This window comes from Cetorhinus maximus, chromosome 18 (assembly GCF_964194155.1).
Source record: "Cetorhinus maximus chromosome 18, sCetMax3.hap1.1, whole genome shotgun sequence".
Lineage (NCBI taxonomy): Eukaryota > Metazoa > Chordata > Chondrichthyes > Lamniformes > Cetorhinidae > Cetorhinus > Cetorhinus maximus.
Window position 1 is genome coordinate 1,812,036 of NC_135896.1, and position 20,368 is coordinate 1,832,403.

General features: G+C 43.6%; 1 protein-coding gene across 1 annotated transcript in view; it reads left to right on the forward strand.

Moving 5' to 3' along the window:
- Nucleotides 1-19,900, forward strand: part of vash1 (vasohibin 1) — a 57,252-nt gene extending 37,352 nt beyond the window's left edge. Inside the window, exons 4-7 of the mRNA XM_078561967.1 lie at nucleotides 10,105-10,179; nucleotides 12,499-12,880; nucleotides 13,506-13,621; nucleotides 19,068-19,900. Coding sequence (XP_078418093.1) covers nucleotides 10,105-10,179; nucleotides 12,499-12,880; nucleotides 13,506-13,621; nucleotides 19,068-19,137 — 643 coding nt within the window. The 3' untranslated portion in view covers nucleotides 19,138-19,900. The remainder of the gene's footprint in view (nucleotides 1-10,104; nucleotides 10,180-12,498; nucleotides 12,881-13,505; nucleotides 13,622-19,067) is intronic.
- The last annotated feature ends 468 nt before the right edge of the window (nucleotides 19,901-20,368 follow it).

The following is a 20,368-nucleotide window of genomic DNA, read 5'->3' on the forward strand; positions in this document are numbered from 1 at the left end:
AGAGAGGACTGTCCCGGCAGACCGATCGTGTCAGCCTGTTCCTGCCCCGCGGAACTCATTTCTTGCTATCTTGACTCCATTCTCTCTCCCCTTGTCCAGTCCCTTCCCACCTACATCCGCGATTCCTCTGACACCCTACATCATATCAACAATTTCCAGTTCCCTGGCCCCAACCGCCTCCTCTTCACCATGGACGTCCAATCCCTCTACACCTCCATCCCCCACCGGGATGGTCTGATGGCTCTCTGCTTCTTCCTCGAACAGAGACCTGAACAATCCCCATCTCCTCCGTCTGGCTGAACTTGTTCTCTCACTGAACAATTTCTCCTTAAGCTTCTCTCACTTCCTCCAAATAAAAGGTGTGGCCATGGGTACCCGCATAGGCCCCAGTTATGTCTGTCTCTTTATGGGGTATGTGGAACATTCCTTGTTCCAGTCCTACTCCGGCCCCCTCCCACAACTCTTTCTCCGGTACATCGATGATTACTTCGGTGCTGCTTCATGCTCTCATCTGGACTTGGAAAAATTTATTAATTTTGCTTCCAATTACCACCCTTCCATCATTTTCACATGGTCCATCACTGACACGTCCCTTCCCTTCCTTGACCTCTCTGTCTCAATTTCTGGTGATAGACTGTCCACCAATATTCATTACAAGCTTACCAACTCCCACAGCTACCTCGACTACAGCTCCTCACACCCCGCTTCCTGTAAGGACTCCATCCCATTCTCTCAGTTCCTTCGCCTCCGTCGCATCTGTTCTGATGATGCCACTTTCAAAAACAGTTCCTCTGACATGTCTTCCTTCTTCCTTAACCGAGGTTTTCCACTCACGGTGGTTGACAGGGCCTTCAACCGTGTCCGGCCCATCTCCTGCGCATCCGCCCTCACACCTTCCTCTCCCTCCCAGAACCATGATAGGGTCCCCCTTGTCCTCACTTATCACCCCACCAGCCTCCGCATTCAAAGGATCATCCTCCACCATTTCCACCAACTCCAGCATGATGCCACCACCAATCACATCTTCCCTTCACCCCCCCGGTGACATTCTGCAAGGATCGTTCCCTCCGGGACACCCTGGTCCACTCCTCCATCACCCCCTACACCTCAACCCCCTCCCATGGCACCTTCCCATGCAACCGCAGAAGGTGCAACACCTGCCCCTTTACTTCCCCTCTCCTCACCGTCCAAGGGCCCAAACACTCCTTTCAAGTGAAGCAGCATTTCACTTGCACTTCCCTCAATTTAGTCTACTGCATTTGTTGCTCCCAATGCGGTTTCCTCTACATTGGAGAGACCAAACGCAGACTGGGTGACCGCTTTGCGGAACACCTTCAGTCTGTCCACAAGCATGACCCAGACCTCCCTGTCGCTTGCCATTTCAACACTCCACCCTGCTCTCATGCCCCCATGTCCGTCCTTGGCCTGCTGCAATGTTCCAGTGAAGCTCAACGCAAACTGGAGGAACAGCACCTCATCTTCCGACTAGGCACTTTATAGCCTTCCGGACTGAATATTGAGTTCAACAATTTTAGATCATGAACTCTCTCCTCCAAGCCCACCCCCTTTCCGATGCCCCCCTTTTTTTTCCAATAATTTATATAGATTTTTCTTTTCCCACCTATTTCCATTATTTTTAAATGTATTTCCATCCGTTGTTTTATGTCTGCCTTTTAGCCTTTTTCGATTCCTTCACCCCACTCCACCCCCACTAGGGCTATCTGTACCTTGCTCATCCTGCTTTCTACCCTTAATGTCACCATTAGCACATTTCTTAGATAATATCACCATCGTCAATACCTCTTTGTCCTTTTGTCTATGACATCATTTGGCAATCTCCACCTATCACTGGCCCTCTATCCAGCTCTACTTGTCCCACCCCCCCTTAAACCAGTTTATATTTCACCTCTCTTCTATTTTTCCTTAGTTCTGTTGAAGAGTCATACGGACTCGAAACGTTAACTGTGTTCCTCTCCACAGATGCTGTCAGACCTGCTGAGTTTTTCCAGGTATTTTTATTTTTGTTTTTGTTTTGGCTAGGAAGAGAGGGAACAGTTTGGGCTTACTCAAACCGGGCTAAGACATAGCAGGCCTGTCAATCACCTGTTTTAATTGCATTTAGTTGAGAGTGTGACGGCAGTTGACTGTGGCGAATCCCAGAGCTGCCATTCCGTGAGTGGGTGGGCAATTGTCTTATGAGAAAATGTTGGACAGGCTAGGAATGTATCCACTGGAGTTTAGAAGAATAAGAGACAACTTGATTGAAATCTTTAAGATCCTGAGGGTGGATATGGAGAGGATGTTTCCTCTTGGGAGAATCTTGAACTAGGGGTCACTGTTTGGGGGTAGAGGGTCGCCCATTTAGGACAGAGATGAGAGGAAATTATTTCTCTCAGAGAGTAGTGAGTCTTTGGAACTCTCTTTGGAACTCTCTGGAATTAGTAGTCACATGGAAAAATATGGGTTGAAAAGGAAGAGTGAGCACGGATTTCTAAAAGAAATTGTGTTTAATGAACTCGCTGGAGTTTTTTGAAGAGGTAACAGAAAAGGTCGATGAGGATGTTCTGTTGATGTGGTGTACATGGACTTTTAAAAGGTATTTGACACAGTGCCACACAACAGACATGTGAGAAAAGTTATTGCTCATGGAATAAAAGGGACTGGAGCAACGTGGATACAAAATTGGCTGAAAAATAGGAAGCAGAAAGTAATGATCAATGGATACTTTTCGGGCTGGAGGAAGGTTTGTAGTGGAGTTCCCCAGGGGTCAGTATTGGGACCCTTGCTTTTCCTGATATATATTAAAGATCTAGATCTTGGTGTGCAGGGGATAATTTCAAAGTTTGTGGATGATACGAAGCTTGGGAATGTTGTGAACTGCAATGAGAACAGTGTAGAACTTCAAAAATACATCGACAGGTTAGTGGGGTGGGCAGATAGGTGGCAAATGAAGTTCAATGCGGAGAAGTGTGAGGTGATGCATTTTGGTAGGAAGAACATGGACAGACAATATAAAATAAGGGGGGAAATTTCGAAGAAGGTACAGGAGCAGAAAGACCTGGGTGTATATGTGCATAGATCATTGAAGGTGGCAGGACAGATGGAGAGAGCAGTTAATAAAGCATATAGTATCCTGGGCTTTATTAATAGGGGAATAGAGTACAAGAACAAGGCAATTATGCTGAATTTATATAAGACACTTGTTAGACCTCAGCTGGAGTATTGTTTACAGTTCTGGGCACCACATTATAGGAAGGATGTGAACACCTTGGAGAGAGTGCAGAAGAGGTTTACAAGAATGGTTCCATGGATGAGAAGCTTCAGTTACAATGATAGATTGGCAAGGTTGAGACTGCTCTCCTTGGAGAGAAGAAGGCTAAGAGGAGATTTGATAGAGGTGTTCAAAATCATGAAGGGGCTGGACAGAGTAGATAGGGAGAAGCTGTTCCCAATAGTAAAAGGATCAAGAAGAGAAGAGAGGACACAGATTTAATAAAGTGATTTGCAAAAGAAGCAAATGTGATGTGAGAAAAAACTTTTTCACACAATGAGGGGTCTGGAATGCACTGCCTGGAAGTGTGGTGGAGACAAGTTCAATCGAGGTATTCAAGAGGGCATTAGATGATTATACGAGTAGAAACAAGGTGCAGGTGTATGGGTAAAAGGCAGGGCAGTGGCACTAGGTTATAACGCTCATTTCAAGAGATGGTGCAGACATGATGGGCCGAATGGCCTCCTGTGTTAAAATTCTGAGATTCTGTGAAAAGGCAGTGGAAGCAGATTCTTTGAATATTTTTAAGGCAGAGGTAGATAGATTCTTGATAAACAAGAGGATGAAAGCTTATCAGGGTAGGCAGGGTACAGTCAGATCAGCCGTGGTCTTATTGAATGGTGGAGCAGGCTCGGGGGGGCCTAGTGCCTACTCCTGTTCCTAATTCATATGTTCGTATCTATGTATGTTCGTGTGTAGTTCCAGTGTCTTGGCAAGTTGAATAACTAGAGTGTAGAAAGGGATCTAAGCTAAAAAGCCGGGAAGAGTTCAAGTGAGGGGAAATTTATAAATCCAAAGAGGAAAGTTAAGACCGTAAGGCAGTGCAGCAATTTGGATAATGATCAGTGTAACCAGAAGGGACAATGAATTTAACAGTAATAGCGCATCAATGAATAAAGTCAAATCAAGAAAAATGGTATAAAGTTAAAGTAAAGTGGCTTTACCAGAATGCGCAAAACATTGATAGTTATCTAGATAAATTAATGGCACAAATTAAATGGGTTTGATTGAATAGCTATTACACAGACATGGTTATGTTATGACAAGGTTGGGAACTAAACTTGACAATTCGGAGACAAACAAAATGGAAGAGGAAGAGAATAATAATAGATGACATAAAGACAATATGGTGAGGAAGGATCTTGGCTCGGAAGATCCGAAAGTAGAATTAGTGTTTGTGGGATTGGAAATAACAAGGGTGAAAAACACTGGTGAGAATTTTCTATAGGGCCCTCCTAACAGTAGATATGCTATTGGACATATCAATAATCATACAATAAGAGGAGCTTGTATCAAAAGCAATGCAATAATCATGGGGTACGTTTATCTTCATACAGACTGAACAAATTCAATTAACAAAAGTAGTTTGGAGGATGAGTTCATGAAGTGCATTTGAGACAGTGTCCTGGAAAATCATAGAAGCATGCAGGGAAAAGGCTGTTTTAGATCTTGTCTTGTGAAATGAAAAATTAGTATTCTTATAGGAAGGGATCTTCTAGGTAAGGATGATCGTAGTATGATAGAATTTCACCACATATTTTAGAGTATTGTACTTAAATCCAAAACTATAATATTAAATGTAAATAAGGCCGATCACATGGGTATGAGGGCAGTTTGCTACAGTAGATTGGAAAGACATGGCAAAAATGCAAAGAAATGTTTCAGAATTTTCAACAAGTATACATTCCATTTTGAAATAAAAACTCCAGGAGAAAAGTGACCTATCCATGGCTAACTAAAAGATTAAGGAGAGTATTAGATTAAAAGAAGACCCTATAGTGTTGTGAGAGAAGAGTAGTAAGCCTTAGAATTGGGACTGTTCTAGAAACCAGCAAAGAACAAACAAATGTTGATGAAAAGCGATAGAGTATGATAGTAAACCAGCAAGAAATATAAAAACAGATTGTAGGAGCTTCTACGTGTATGTAAAAAGAAAACTAATAGTGAACGCCGTTAAAGGCTGAGACAAGAGAAATTATAATACAAAATAAGGAAATGGCAGGGATGTTAAACAAATATTTTGTATATGTCTTCACAGTAGAAAACACAAAAAACAGATGAGAAACAGTGGGAAACCAAGGGTCTAATGAAAGTGAGGAACTCAAAGTAATTAATATTAGTGAAGAAAAATACTTCTGAAATTAATAGAACGAAAAGCTGATAAATCCTCCGAATGAGCCCTCCAATCCTTGCAGGAATGTGGCTCCAAATTTGTCACAATCAGCGTCCTCCAACAACCTTGTTATTGTGAGGGCACAACCTTTGCCATCAGGCATTCAGAGGCCATCTCAGGAGGAGAAGAAAGAGGAGGAAGAGGAAGAGGCATGGAGGAGACATCAGGAACCTCTTACCTCCAGACAGGCTGACCGTTATAACCCACAGAGACTCCAGTTCCCTTTCCCATCATCCCCATTACTTCAAACTGCTTTACTGTGGCTGCAGCATGGCTGTTGGAAGGCTGATGACTTTCTCTAGGGGAGACTGCAGATGGCCTTGAAGGATGACCTCAGCCAGCTCAGGGCCCTTGTGGACCTGGTTTCAGATTGGACCACCTCAGAAAGGGTGGTGACAGTGTGGACTGGCTGGCTGAGAGGCAACAGCAAAGGCATTGGCAGAGTGACAATGGTGGGAGCACAAATGCTGTAATTCTGAGAGAGGACCGTAGGATGGTGAACCATGGAGCCATAAGACCATAAGACACAGGAGCAGAAATTATGCCATTCGGCCCATCAAGTCTGCTCCGCCATTCAATCATGGCTGATGTTTCTCAACCCCATTCTCCCGCCTTCTCCCCGTAACCTTTGATCCCCTTACCAATCAAGAACCTATCTATCTCGCTCTTAAATACACTCAATGACCTGGCCTCCACAGCCTTCTGTGGCAATGAATTCCATAGATTCACCACTCTCTGGCTAAAGAAGTTTCTCCTCATCTCTGTTCTAAAAGGTCTTCTCTTTACTCTGAAGCTGTGCCCTCAGGTCCTAGTCTCTCCTACTAATGGAAACATCTTCCCCATGTCCACTCTATCCAGGCCTTTCAGTATTCTGTAAGTTTCAATCAGATCCCCCCTCATCCTTCTAAACTCCATCGAGTATAGACCCAGAGTCCTCAAACGTTCCTCATATGTTAAGCCTTTCATTCCTGGGATCATTCTCGTGAACCTCCTCTGGACCCTCTCCAGGGCCAGCACATCCTTCCTGAGATACGTGGCCCAAAATTGCTCACAATATTCTAAATGTGGTCTGACCAGAGCCTTATAAAGCCTCAGCAGCACATCCCTGCTTTTATATTCTAGTCCTCTCAAAATAAATGCCAACATTGCATTTGCCTTCCTAACTACAGACTCAACCTGCAAGTTAACCTTAAGAGAATCCTGGACTAGGACTCCCAAGTCCCTTTGCACTCCAGATTTCTGAATTCTCTCCCCATTTAGAAAATAGTCTATGCCTCTATTCCTCCTACCAAAGTGCATGACCTCACACTTCCCCATGTTGTATTCCATCTGCCACTTCTTTGTCCATTCTCCAAACCTGTCCAAATCCTTCTGCAGCCTCCCCGACTCCTCAATACTACCTGTCCCTCCACCTATCTTTGTATCATCTGCAAAATTAGCCAGGATGCCCTCAGTTCCTTCATCTAGATCATTAACGTATAAAGTGAAAAGTTGTGGTCCCAACACTGACCCCTGCGGAACTCCACTAGTCACTGGCCGCCATCCTGAGAAGGACCCCCTTATCCCCATTCTCTGCCTCCTGCCAGACAGCCAATCTTCTATCCATGCTAGTACCTTGCCTCAAACACCATGGGCTCTTATCTTACTGAGCAGCCTCCTGTGTGACACCTTGTCAAAGGCCTTCTGGAAGTCCAAGTAGATAACATCCATTGGCCCTCCTTTGTCTAACCTACTCGTTACCTCCTCAAAGAATTCTAACAGATTTGTCAGGCATGACCTCCCCTTGGTGAAACCATGCTGACTTTGCCCGATTTTACCATGCACTTCCAAGTATTCTGAAATCTCATCCTTAATAATGGACCCTAAAATCTTACCAACGACTGAGGTCAGGCTAATCGGCCTGTAATTTCCCGTCTCTTGCCTCACTCCTTTCTTAAACAGGGGGGTTACGTTAGCGATTTTCCAGTCCTCTGGGACCCTCCCTGACTCCAGTGATTCCTGAAAGATCACCACTATTTCTTCAGCTATCTCCTTCAGAACTCTGGGGTGTAATCCATCTGGTCCAGGTGATTTATCCATCTTCAGACCTTTCAGTTTTCCTAGCACCTTCTCCTTGGTAATGGCCACCATACTCACCTCTGCTCCCCAACTCTCTTGAACTTTGGGGATGTCACTCGTGTCTTCCACAGTGAAGACTGATGCAAAGTACCTATTCAGTTCCTCCGCCATTTCTTTGTTCCCCACTACTGCTTCTCCAGCATCATTTTCCAGCAGCCCAATGTCCACTTTTGCCTCTCTCTTACCCTTTATATATCTAAAAAAACTCTTGCAATCTTCTTTTATATTGCTGGCTAGTTTACCCTCATATTTAATCTTCTCCCTCCTTATTTCTTTTTTAGTTGTCCTCTGTTGGTCTTTGTAGGCTTCCCAATCCCCTGGTTTCCCACTGCTCTTCGCCGCGTTGTATGCTTTCTCTTTAGCTTTTATGCTGGCCCTGATTTCCCTTGTCAGCCATGGTTGCCTCGTCCTACCTTTAGTATGCTTCTTCTTCCTGGGGATGAATTTTTGCTGTGTCTCCCAAATTACTCCCAGATACTTCTGCCATTGCTATTCCACTGTCTTTCCTGCTAGGCTCATCTCCCAGTCAATTCTGGCCAGCTCCTCTCTCATGCCTTTGTAGTTGCCTTTATTCAACTGTAATACCGTTACATCTGATTCCGGCTTTTTCCTCTCAAATTGCAGGGTAAATTCTATCATATTATGGTCACTTCCTCCTAAGGGTTCCTTCACCTTAAGCTCCCTTATCAAATCTGCCTCATTACACATCACTAAATCTAGAATTGCCCGTTCCCTAGTGGGCTTCACCACAAGCTGCTCCAAAAAGCCATCTCGTAGACATTCCACAAATTCCTTTTCTTGGGATCCACTACCAACCTGATTTTCCCAGACTACCTGCATATTGAAATCCCCCATGATCACTGTAACCTTGCCTTTCTTACACATCTTTTCTATCTCCTGGTGTATCTTGTGCCCCACATCCTGACTACTGTTCGGAGGCCTGTACATAACTCCCACTATGGTTTTTTTACCTTTGTGGTTCCTCAACTCTACCCACGCAGATTCTACATCATCTGACCCTACATCATTTCTTGCTATCGATTTAATTTCATTTCTTACTAACAAAGCAATCCCACCCCCTCTGCCAACCTGCCTATCTTTTCGATAGGATGTAGATCCTTGGATCCACTGCCACTCCCACAAGGCAGACCCTCAGAAATCCCAGTAATCCAATGGAGGACAGATTTCTACATGCTCCTTTGAATACTGAGATCTGCAGACATGATGGCAGCAATCTGAACCTGCATGGTAGCAAGAATGGATCTATAAATTCTGCCTGAGCTTCCACTGCAGCTCTGAGACATTTGGTGGATTCTACCTTCACCATTTACAGGGTAAATAATGAGAAACTGTTCCCACTCAAGAGAACAGCAAGAACTAGAGGGCGCAGATTCAAGATAATTGACAAAAGGAGGAAATATGATTTTAGGAAAAACATTTTCACCCAGTGGGTGGTTGGAGTCTGGAACAAACTTCCTGAGAGGGTGGTGGAAGCAGATTCGATCGAGGTATTCAAAAGGGAATTGGATTGCTACCTGAAAAGAGAGAATGTGCAAGGTTATGGGGATAAGTCAGGGGAGTTGGACTAGGTGGAACGCTCTTTCAGAGAGCCAGTACAGACCTGATGAGTGGAATGGCCTCCTTCTGCACTGTAAAAATATTGTGATAGTGTGGGCCTCCCCTGACTACTGTTGGGCCCCACCTGACTCCCAACCAGGTTCCCTCTCCCCCACCCTCCCACTGACTACTGGGACCTTTCCAGAATCTAAGGAATTTTGGAAAATCACAACCAATGCGTCCACTAATTCTGCAGCCATTTTTTTTATGACCCTAGGATTAATGCCATCAGGTCAAGGTGAGTTATCAGCTTTAAGTCCCGTTAATATTCCCGTTACTTTTTCTCTAGTGATAGGGATAGTTCTAAGTTCCCTTCCTTTTGCCCCAAGATTTTCAACTATTCTTGGGATGCTTTTTGAGTTTTCTACTGTGAAGGCAGATACAAAATACTTGTTCAAAGTCTCTGTCATTTCCTTGTTTCCCATTATTAATTACTCAGTCTCACCCATTTAAGGGACCAAAGCTTACTTTAGCTAGTCATTTCCTTTTTATACACTTGTAGAAGCTTTTACTGTCTGTTTGTATATTTCCGTGTTTTTTTTGTTTTTCTTTTTTGACAAAAATCCAACTCCCCAGCTAATGTCAGAATTGGGAATGCTGCAAAACACAGCTAGATGGGACCTGTGATTCTAACGTGGATCAATTCACTTCTGTAAAGAGAAACCCTGATTCTGTAAATCAGTTGCCTTGCTTTCCTTTGAGAGAAGGAGGGAGAATAGCATTGAATCTGATTTCTCTCTTGAGTTTCAGCAATGCAAGGCCAGAGACCTATAGGGCAGAAAAGCAAGATGAAGAAACCAGAGATAGTGATGCCAAGTCCAAAATGGGGTCATTTTACAAAAGAGCACTTGCTCAAGATAATTTAAAATATTAAATTGATTTCAAAGCATTTGTTTCTCTTTCTCTTTTGTTTCTTGTTTTACAGCCTGATGGATCTTGCACGAGAAATGATTCGAGAATCTCTACCAATAAAATGCTTGGAAGCAGTGATCCTAGGGATGTATCCTTTTCTTTTTGACAAGCTGGAAAAGTAAGCTGCAGAAAATTGGAATTTACTGTGCATATCAGGGCAGGCAGGACCCTGAGTGGCCGAGTGCAATTCAAGGCACAATCCTAATCAAAACAAACACTGCAGGAAGAAATTAGAACGGGTGTCCCAACCACCCAGTCCTAGTCACAGAATATAGAAACAGTGATGGTTTTCTGGATCCTCAGAGGTGAGCTGTGGTATGTGGTACTTACTTTAGTTTTGAATCGCATATAAAGTTGCCAAGTCTGGACATATTCTTAGAGACTTCATTGCATGACCTCATGCCTCCAACTGCACCACCTCATTGGATATCTGACAGATTCGTCCCCATGGTGCTCCACCTTTGCATCGGCTAATTGTTGAGTGGATCAAACAGCTTTTGTTTTTCACAGACAAGTAAAAGTGGTCATAAGCGCCCCTATCATTTTCCCCCTGAAAAACTGTCAACAGGGTCCTGGAGGTAAATTTTCAATCCCTGGACATTCTGAGAGGGCTCTGCACCACACCCCCCGCCACCCCTCTACCTGGGGCTCATTTGTGTGTGTGTGTGTGTGTGTGTGCACATGTGTCTGTGTCTCATCAAATCATGTGGCCATAATTCTTCACCCCTGCAGGAAGGAGGAATTTAGAATGGGACTTCGGGGGAGGGGATGGGACCTGTACATTCTGGATGTGTTGCATTCCAACAGAGCTGGGACCGATTACCTCAGTGGGGTGGTATGGTAGTGCTGTTGGAAAAGGTTTAAAATAATTTGGCAGGGCGTTCGGAACCAGCATGTAGCAGTAGAAAGGAAAAAGATGGTGCGCAAAGGATTGGGAGAGACATATGGCACTAGAACAAGAAATATTAAAGTATTATGTGGGGTCAGAATACGAGGAAATAGAAGAAGATCTAATTCAGGTTTGCAGTGCATATATGTAAACACACAAAGCATGATAAATAAGTTTGGTGAGTTGCAGGAGCGGATAACCATATGGGAATGTGAAGTGGCGATAACAGAACCCTGGCTCAAAAAGGGGTAGGACTGGGTACTGCAAGGTGTTTAAGAGAGACGGGCAAGGAACAAGAGGAGGATTGGCGGTAATAGTTAAGGAGAACATTACAGTGCTGGAGAGAGAGATTGTCCTGGAGGGATCAAGACAGAATCTGTTTGGTTACAGTTATGAAACAGCAGTGGTACCATTACACTCCTGGGTGTATTCTGTAGGCCACCAACTAGTGTGAAAGTTATAAAGGAATAAATTTGCAGGGACAGTAGAATATTGGTAATGTTACTGCTTTAGTAATCCAGAGGCCTGGACTCACTCAGGGGACATGAGTTCAAATCTCACTACAACAGCTAGGGGATTTTAAATTCAATTAATAAATCTAGAATAAAATGATAGTCTCGGTAGAGATGATCATGAAACTACAGGATTGTCATTTTTTAAAAAATCTGGTTCACTAAAGTCCTTCAGGGAAGAAAATCTGCCATCTTGACCCTAACATGTGACTCCAGACCCACAGCAATGTGATTGACTCTTAAATTCCCTCTGAAGTGGCCTAGCCAACCACTCAGTAGTATCAAGCTGCTGCAGAAAAGTTAAGAATAAAACTGGACTGACCACCCAGCACTAGCCTAGGCATACCCTGCACTGTTGACCTTGCAAAGACCCCTCACTAACATCTGGGTCTTTGGCAAAATTGGGAGAGCTGCCTCACAGATTAGTCAACCAGACAACTAGTCAATCTGATACAGTCATACTGACAGCACCCTCTCTTTCACCTACCATACCTGGGTATGCCTTGTCCCACCAGTAGGGTGGTGTACAGTCGGGAGGGAGTGGCCCTGGGAATCCTCAACATTGACTCTGGATCCCATGAAGTCTCATGGCGTCAGGTCAAACACAGGCAAGGACACCTCCTGCTGATTGACTCAGTGGGCCCCCCCTCCTCCACACTTCTCAAGGCCGGGTCCCTTGATCAGGCACTGAGTGCCTTTGAACGATGGACACCTCCTGGGAGCCTGCAAGCATTCCTGCACGGGTTTGCATTTCGTGCTCCCCATACAGTGAGCTGTAACCCACCAGCAATACGGGAAGGCCATCCATGGGCCTTCCACGGACTTAATTGGGGTGGACGCAGGAAGGTAGCGGGGTCCTCACCCACAATCCTCCCAGCTGATTAAGTGCCCCCCCTCCCCCACAACCACCAAACTCACCACAGGGAAGTGCATTAAATTCTGCCTTCAGTGTTCTGAAACGCCAGTGAAGACCAGTCATATGTTTTTCCTTCATGTTTGTGGTCAGTTACCTCACCAACAATATGCCTGGAGTAGAGAGATTTCCCATCAGCTTCAAAACTCAATTCTCAGGGAATTACTTCCGCCACATAGTGCTGGGAATTCACTATGCTGGACGATTCGGAACGTTGGGCATGAGTCGGCGCGAGGACCTGATGTTCAAACCCCCAGTGTGCAGGACTTTAATTGACCTCATCTTTGAGTTTGAGAGTTCCTACAGAAAATGCTGGCACACACTGAAGAAAGTCAAGATTGGACAATACGTGTCTCATGACCCCCACAGTGTGGAGCAGATCGAGTGGAAGCATTCAGTTCTTGACATAGAGAAGCTGAGCCGTGAGGAGCTGCGGAAGGAACTGGAGAGGCACACCCGCGATATGCGGCTAAAGGTAAGGAAATGGTTGAGAATCCTTGTGGGGTAATATCCACTCTGATTTTGTGGTATGTGAGAAGCAGAGTAAAGTAATCTCCTTAGGGGTATTGGAGAGCAGCATTGTAGGGAAGTAGGAGTGGATCCCCAGCCTTCAATAGTGGACAACTCTGGAGAAGCTGACCAATGTTAACAGGGAGAAAATAAGGTCTAAAATACTTTACAGCATTTTGTAGGTGTTTATTGGTTTGGTTTCACAGTTGAAGATATTTGTCTTTGCTGGGCATGCTTAGTGGATTGGGAATGAGAAGTCCAGGGGCAAATAGCATCCCCAAATTGCCTCACACATGCCAAGACATCACTTTGGGGAGAGAGAGGTGAACCTGAGAGAGAGGAGGTGCCCATACCTGCTTGGAAGCCAGAAAAAGGAGTTGTTGGTATGCATGCAACTGGGGTGGGAAGGGGGTGGGGGGGGTGGGGGGGGGGGGGGGTGGGGGGGGGGGGGTGGGGAATAAAATGAACATCACATGATTAACGCCAGACTTTACAATGGCGTGAAGAATGGCATCTTCAGCCTGGAAAAAGCATGAGTCGGTTCCTTTGTACAAACATGTCTTGTATTTTTCCTCCCCCAATTGCTACAGGTTGTAAAGGGAGCAGCCGTGCCATCGTCCCCTACCCGTGAGAGGAAAAAGGATTCATCATCACCCCATCGCAGTCAGTCAAGCCCACATCGCAAGAATGGCCGCAGTGAGAGACGGTAGGAGCCCTCAATAAGCTAGCTGCAGAGAACAGGCCTATCTAATTAATCTCTCAATTAAATGCAGTCTTCAATAACTTCACAGTCTGTATTATTAAACCTATGTGTCCTCAAGCATTTTATGATGTGTCCCTGTGCTCCTACTCAAACACATGCTGTGCCTTGGTCTCCTGGGTCACTTACTGAATGAAGAACGTTTTGTTTCCATGACAATTTTCTTTTCTCACAAATTGCTCATGTATTTATTTGTTGTTCACTACGCTACACCAGTCAACTGTTAGTCCATCATCATACAGGACACATACAGGATTGCAATAGGCAATATAGCAAAAAAAATTTTGTACAACTTTCAGCTTGGCACAAATGTTATAACTGATTACCAGCTAATCAAACTTCTGCTACTTATGAACAAGTCAGACAGATGATCAACACCATCAGCAGAAACCTCATTGAATGAGAACAATGAATTTAAGTCACAAGGGAAAGGCTAAGAAGTGTTGATGTCTGCAGGCAATGATTGTATTTTCAGTAGCTCTTCATTGCCCAGTTCAACAGCTACTGTCAATGAAGCTTTCAAGGGCACAGCATCCAGTATAACAACTATCTCCAACTTCAGCACTGACATGAGGAGCTAGCTACAACCTTCTCGAAAGTTGGCTTGACACAAGAACTCCTTGACAGTTCTTCTCTTGATTTGTAAAAATGTGATGACTGAGAGTCCCAGAATGCTGGAGAAATCAGCCTAGGCCTCTTCACTCAGAGATACAAAACTCTTGAGCACAATCACAAAGTGTCTATCATCGCTTTAAATAAACTTTTCACAGTCCTCTGCTATATGTTCACTACAAGCACCAGTTGTTTAACCTGTTACCAATTATTTTGACTCTTTATTTCTCCCTCTCTGCCCCTTTCCCTTTCTTTCTCTAACGCCTGTCTTTATCGTCCCCCTCCTCTCTTTCTCTCCCCATGGTAAAACCCATCGAGTTCACAAATGTCCTTCAGGGAAGGAAACTTGCTGTTGTTACCAGTCTATCCTATATGTGCTTCAGACCCATAGCAATGTGGTTGACACTTAACTGCTTTCTGAAATGGCCTAAAAAACCACTCAGTTGTATCAAAACTGATGTAAGGGCAATTAAGCATGGGCAATAAATGCTGGGCTTACCAGCAACGCCCACATCAAGTGAATAATTGAAAAAAAGACACACTGCCTGTTTCCATTATCTATTTTAAAGATTCATTTATTTACCTATTTCTAGTACTAACTGATTCATCTTTAATTGTAAGCGATGATTAACGATTAATTTAATTTGGTTTCTACTAGTTATCTCTGTTGCTCAGTTTAGTAGTTAGCTTATTATATCTATTAGTGATGACAGTATTTATTCATTTTACTCATTCATAACTGACAGCTGGGTCTTTGCCATTGTTTCTTACTTATTAATTCCTATTGGTTTTTAAGTAGCCCCTTAAACTACCTCATAGTTAAATATTGCAGTTAGAGTAAATGAATACCTGGCTTCTTTTGGATGTCTATTTTAGGCTGGCAAGTTCCTGATCATATAAGAATGCAGCCAGCACATTGTTCTTCAAAAATTCTCAATCACACTTGCTTTCTAGATTGTGTGAAGTGTTTGAAAAGCTCCACTATCTCATCTAATGCAAGCTTTGATATCTGACAAGCAAACTCAGTCACCATACACCACTTTGTCTAAATAAGTGAAACCACAGCCTTCAGCCATTCACCTTCTAGAAATACTTCTTCGTCAGTATTAACATTCACTTTTATGACCTGAGTTTTTGCACAGTTGATGTGTAAACTAACCTTTCTGGCTGTATCTACACAAATCATTTGTCTTTCTTTATAGACCTTTATTTTTATTAATTATCAGATGGCATCTGCAAAGTCTTATCTCCCGAGCTCTCTGCTGGTCCATATAGGGCCTGATTTGAAGTCGGGTGAAGTCCCTTCATATTGCCAAAACGTATAGGGGACCAGATGCAGCCAATAGTCGTTGTATTAAACCAGTCAGATAACTCACTGCCATTCTTTACTTTGCTCAGTGAAATGACAAAGAATGAAGATCTGCTCAATGCAAAACTTGTTTGGTGAAAAACGGCTTGCTGTTCTGTGAGTTTGCCATCAATGACCACTGATTCAGTTGATGATAATGGTGGAGTTTTGCAGGAACCAAGTATAATGTAACACCACCGTAACTTTTTATAATCACTTCTGTCCTCCTTTTGGGGAAGCTTGACGTTGATTTCGTTGGTCACAACTTTTGGTGTCACTGCCTTGTCCTCTCACTGAATTAAGTAAATGGAGATGGCCGTTAAGTTTTCACTTCCACTTTCTTTGAGTAATCCTAAACAAACATATCCTCTCCAGCTTTCTTGTTCCAAGTTCTCAGCTCATGCATTGTAATTCTGCAACGATTGACTCTCAATTCAGCCATCTTCTCAATGGAGTTAAAGCCTACCCTTTTGTCCACTGCTGAGTATTTTGTGGAAAATGTTGATCCAACTCCTGTTTATATCTTCCAGTTTGGTGATGAGCAAACCACATTTGTTTTTGTCAGGGAGCACAGAGCCACCAACCTTCAGCTGCCTTCATGGATCTTCCAGGCTTCTCTCGAGCCTACTTCACTTAAAGTCTGCTCCCTGCAGCTCTTACTTTAATTTGGAACCTGTTTCTCTGCTCCTTAACAGGGATCTGTTCCTGTCCCCTGCCTTTGTCCCTGCCTCTGGAACACTTCTTGGGACCTTCTCTCTGTCCCCTCCCTCGTTACTTACAAGGGACCTTTGCTGTTCATGGCGCTCTGCACCTGGTCACCTTACCCGGGTTTTCGTGCCGTTCTTTCTTTTATGCGCAGGTGCGCGGGGCTGGTCCTGAAGAACATAAAAAAGGTAGCCCTGTGCACGTGGGCCAGTTCCCAACTGGCCATGCGCGGGAGACCCAAGTTTCGTCAGGGATTGAAGTTCCCAACCCCCGATTCCAGGCTAAGGTAAGTTTGGGTTTCTTAACAAACATACTCAAGGGGAGGCAGTGGCATAGTGGTATTGTCACTGGACTAGTAATCTAGAGACCCAGGGTAATACTCTGGGAATCTGGGTTCGAATCCCCCCACAGCAGATGGTGGAATTTGAATTCAATAAAAAAGAAATCTGGAATTAAAAGACTAATGATGACCATGGAACCATTGTCGATTGTTGTAAAAACCCATCTGGTCCTAATGTCCTATAGGGAAGGAAATCTGCTGTCCTTACCTGGTCTGGCCTACACCTGACTCCAGATCCACAGTACTGTGGTTGACTCTTAATTGCCCTTGTTCAGAGGGCAGTTAGGAATGGGCAATAAATGCTGGTCTAGCAGCACCCACATCCAGTGAATGAATAATAAAAAAAATACTGGCATTGGATGGAGTGCAATGTGATTTACCAGAATGATACCTGGACTCTTAAGTGTTAAGTAATGAGGAGAGATTAAATAAACTAGGATTATCTTCTCTGGAATTTAAAGTTTAAGGGGTGGTTTGATCAACATTTTAAATATATTGAAGGGAACTGAGAGAGAGAGAAACTATTTCCGCTGTTTGGGGAGTCTAGGACTAGGGGACATAGACTAAAAATCTTTCAGATTTTTCTTTCAGACCTTTCAGAATTGAAATTAGGAAATACTTCTACATACAATGGATGGTAGAAGTTTGGAATTCTCGACCCCAAATAGAAATTAATGTTAGACCAGTTATTAGTTTCAAATCTGAGATTGATGGTTAACCAAAGATATTAAGAATAGAAAAGCAGAATATTTTTTAAAAGGTGTAAAACTTGTAAATGTTGGTATTCAAAGAGGCTTGGGTGTTCTCGTAAAAGAAATGCTGAGAGTTAGCATGCAGGTGCAGCAAGCAATTAGAAAGGCAAATGGCATGTTGGCCTTGACTGCAAGGGGATTGGAGGACAAGAATAAAGAAGTCTTAGACAAAAACAAAAATACCTGGAAAAGCTCAGCAGATCTGACAGCATCTGCGGAAAGGAATACAGTTAACGTTTCGAGTCCGTATGACTCTTCAACAGAACTAAGGAAAAATAGAAAAGAGGTGAAATATAAGCTGGTTTAAGGGGGGGGTGGGACAGGTAGAGCTGGATAGAGGGCCAGTGATAGATGGAGATTGCCAAAAGATGTCATAGATGTTTACCGTCAACACCTCTTTGTCCTTTTGTCTATGACATCTTTTGGCAATCTCCACATATCACTGGCCCTCTATCCAGCTCTACCTGTCCCACCCCACCCCCCTTAAACCAGCTTATATTTCATCTCTGTTCTATTTTTCCTTAGTTCTGTTGAAGAGTCATACGGACTCGAAACATTAACTGTGTTCCTCTCCGCAGCTGCTGTCAGACCTGCTGAGTTTTTCCAGGTATTTTTGTTTTTGTTTTGGATTTCCAGCATCCGCAGTTTTTTGCTTTTATAATAAAGAAGTCTTGCTACAGTTGTACAGGGTTTTAGTAAGACACATCTGGAATACTGTGTGCAGTTTTGGTCTCAGCATTTAAGAAAGGATATACTTGCATTGGAGGCATTAAGGCGAAGGTTCACTAGATTGGTCCCTGGAATGAGGGGGCTGTCCTATGATGAGAGGCTCTGTAAATTGGGTCTATATTCTCTGGAGTTTAGGAGAATGAGAGGCGATTTCATTGAAACCTACAAGATTCTGAAGGGAGTTGATAGGATAGATGCAGAGAGAATGTTTCCGCCGGTTGGTGAGTCCAAAACCTGGGGGCACAGTATCAGAGGACTGAGATGTAATTTGAATATGTATATAACCTAAAAGGCGACGGACCAGGTGCTGGAAGGGGGGATTAGAATGGGCGGCTAGTTTTTTACTTTTTATTTTCAGTAAGCACCAAGACGGTGGGCTGAATGGCCTCTTTCTGTGCCATAACTTTTCCATGGTTCTGTGAAGAAAAATTACTTCACTCAATTCCACTCTGTGGAATTCTCTACCCCAGAGGCTTGTGGATGCTGCATTGTTCAATACATTTCAGACTGGGATAGACAGATTTTTGGTGTCTCAGGGAATTAAGGGATATGGGAGCGGGTAGGGAAATGGAGTTGAAGCCCAAGATCAGCCATGATCGTATTGAACAGTGAAGCAGGCTTGTCTGGCCATATGGTCTACTCCTGCTCCTATTTCTTGTGTCCTTGTGTTAAAGAGTATGGGACAGAGACGGGTTATATAGAGTTAGTTTGTAGTTCAGCCATGAATGGCAGAACAGGCTTGAGGGTCTAAATACTTACTTCTGCCCCTATGTTCAAACTGGGGATTATTTCTGTTCATAGAAATCTCTATGAAAGATGTTTGCATTTCAGTAACTGTATATTGTCTCTCTTGAGCCATTGACTTTCTTCCTGAATTTTGTGACTTTTTACTTATTTACTTTCCAGATCTTCAGGAGAGAAGAAAACAACAGAACAAAAGAACCTCAATGATGTGGGCTACCAGATCCGTGTGTGAACAATCCGCTATGGGATCCATGTGTGACCAATGCACTGTTCTCTTTGCAGAGACCTTAACCCACTCCATGAAAGGAACCTTCCATGCACTGGACTGAACTCTCAGAATAAGAATGAAGGATGCCGTATAGTATTTCAAAGTAGCGGTCAGCAGTATTAAATCAATTGTGACTTTTTACATTTTTATTTCTATATATTTTCTCTAATATGTTTGAAGATAACTCATTTCAGTTGAAAGACTGTTTCAGTTGGGCTCAGAGCTGAAGGGTAACACTTCTGATAAGTTATCCCATTCCTTTGGGAGCGGTTAAGAACCTCAGTTGGAGTCTCAGCCCTGTAGAGTTGCTCAATCAATGTTATGTTGTAAGATTCTAAAAAGGTTCAGGGAGTAAATAAGTCACACTCAGTGATACTGAGCCATACAGACCAGGAAAATCTCAAACTCTATCCCTAGTCTGTGCGGAATTCAGGAATGGGCTCCCATTCCTGATCACTGTCCAGTGACCCCAGAATGTGGGTGTTGGGTGAGGATAGTGTTGGGCTGTGCCCCCTTCAATCAAAAAAACCTGTCAATATTCACTGCGGAAGAATTGCACGTGAAGACTGGCTACCGCAGCGAGGTACCGGCAAGTGACCAGTGCCTGTGGAACCCGTATCAGCAAACCTGTGTCACATCACTCCACATACGACACATTACTACTCTAAAGATGTTAAAATTGAAATCTAGATGTGCCTCCACTGACCCCCTACCTGAAATTCCAGGTGTCCATTGGTTTGCAGCAGGAACAATCAATCACTGGTGGAGACGCAGTTGATGATCATATTTCTCATGTTCCTACACTACAAGAATTCAAATTACATTGACCTCCTTTCACAAGAAGGAGTCGTATTTATTAACTTGTCCAACTTATACTTGAGAGGTAGTAGCGCATTCCTCTTAAGGTATCGCAGCTTGACTCCCAAGTTGTCACCCACTAATTAACAGTAGGGTGGGAGTGGGACTTTGAGTTAAATTGCACAGGCCCCAGTATACCTTAGTGGTTACATTTGATTCCATTTCACTGGACAGTCCCACATGCTGCTCTTGCCTCTAGGGAGCAGAGCACTCTGAAGTGATACTTTGATTTAAAAGAAAATTGCTTTTATAGAACAAGAGAAGAATTTATTCAGTGTCCCTGCCCCACCCCACCCTGGTATATAACTAATATGGCTGTTGGTCTGGTGCCACTTTG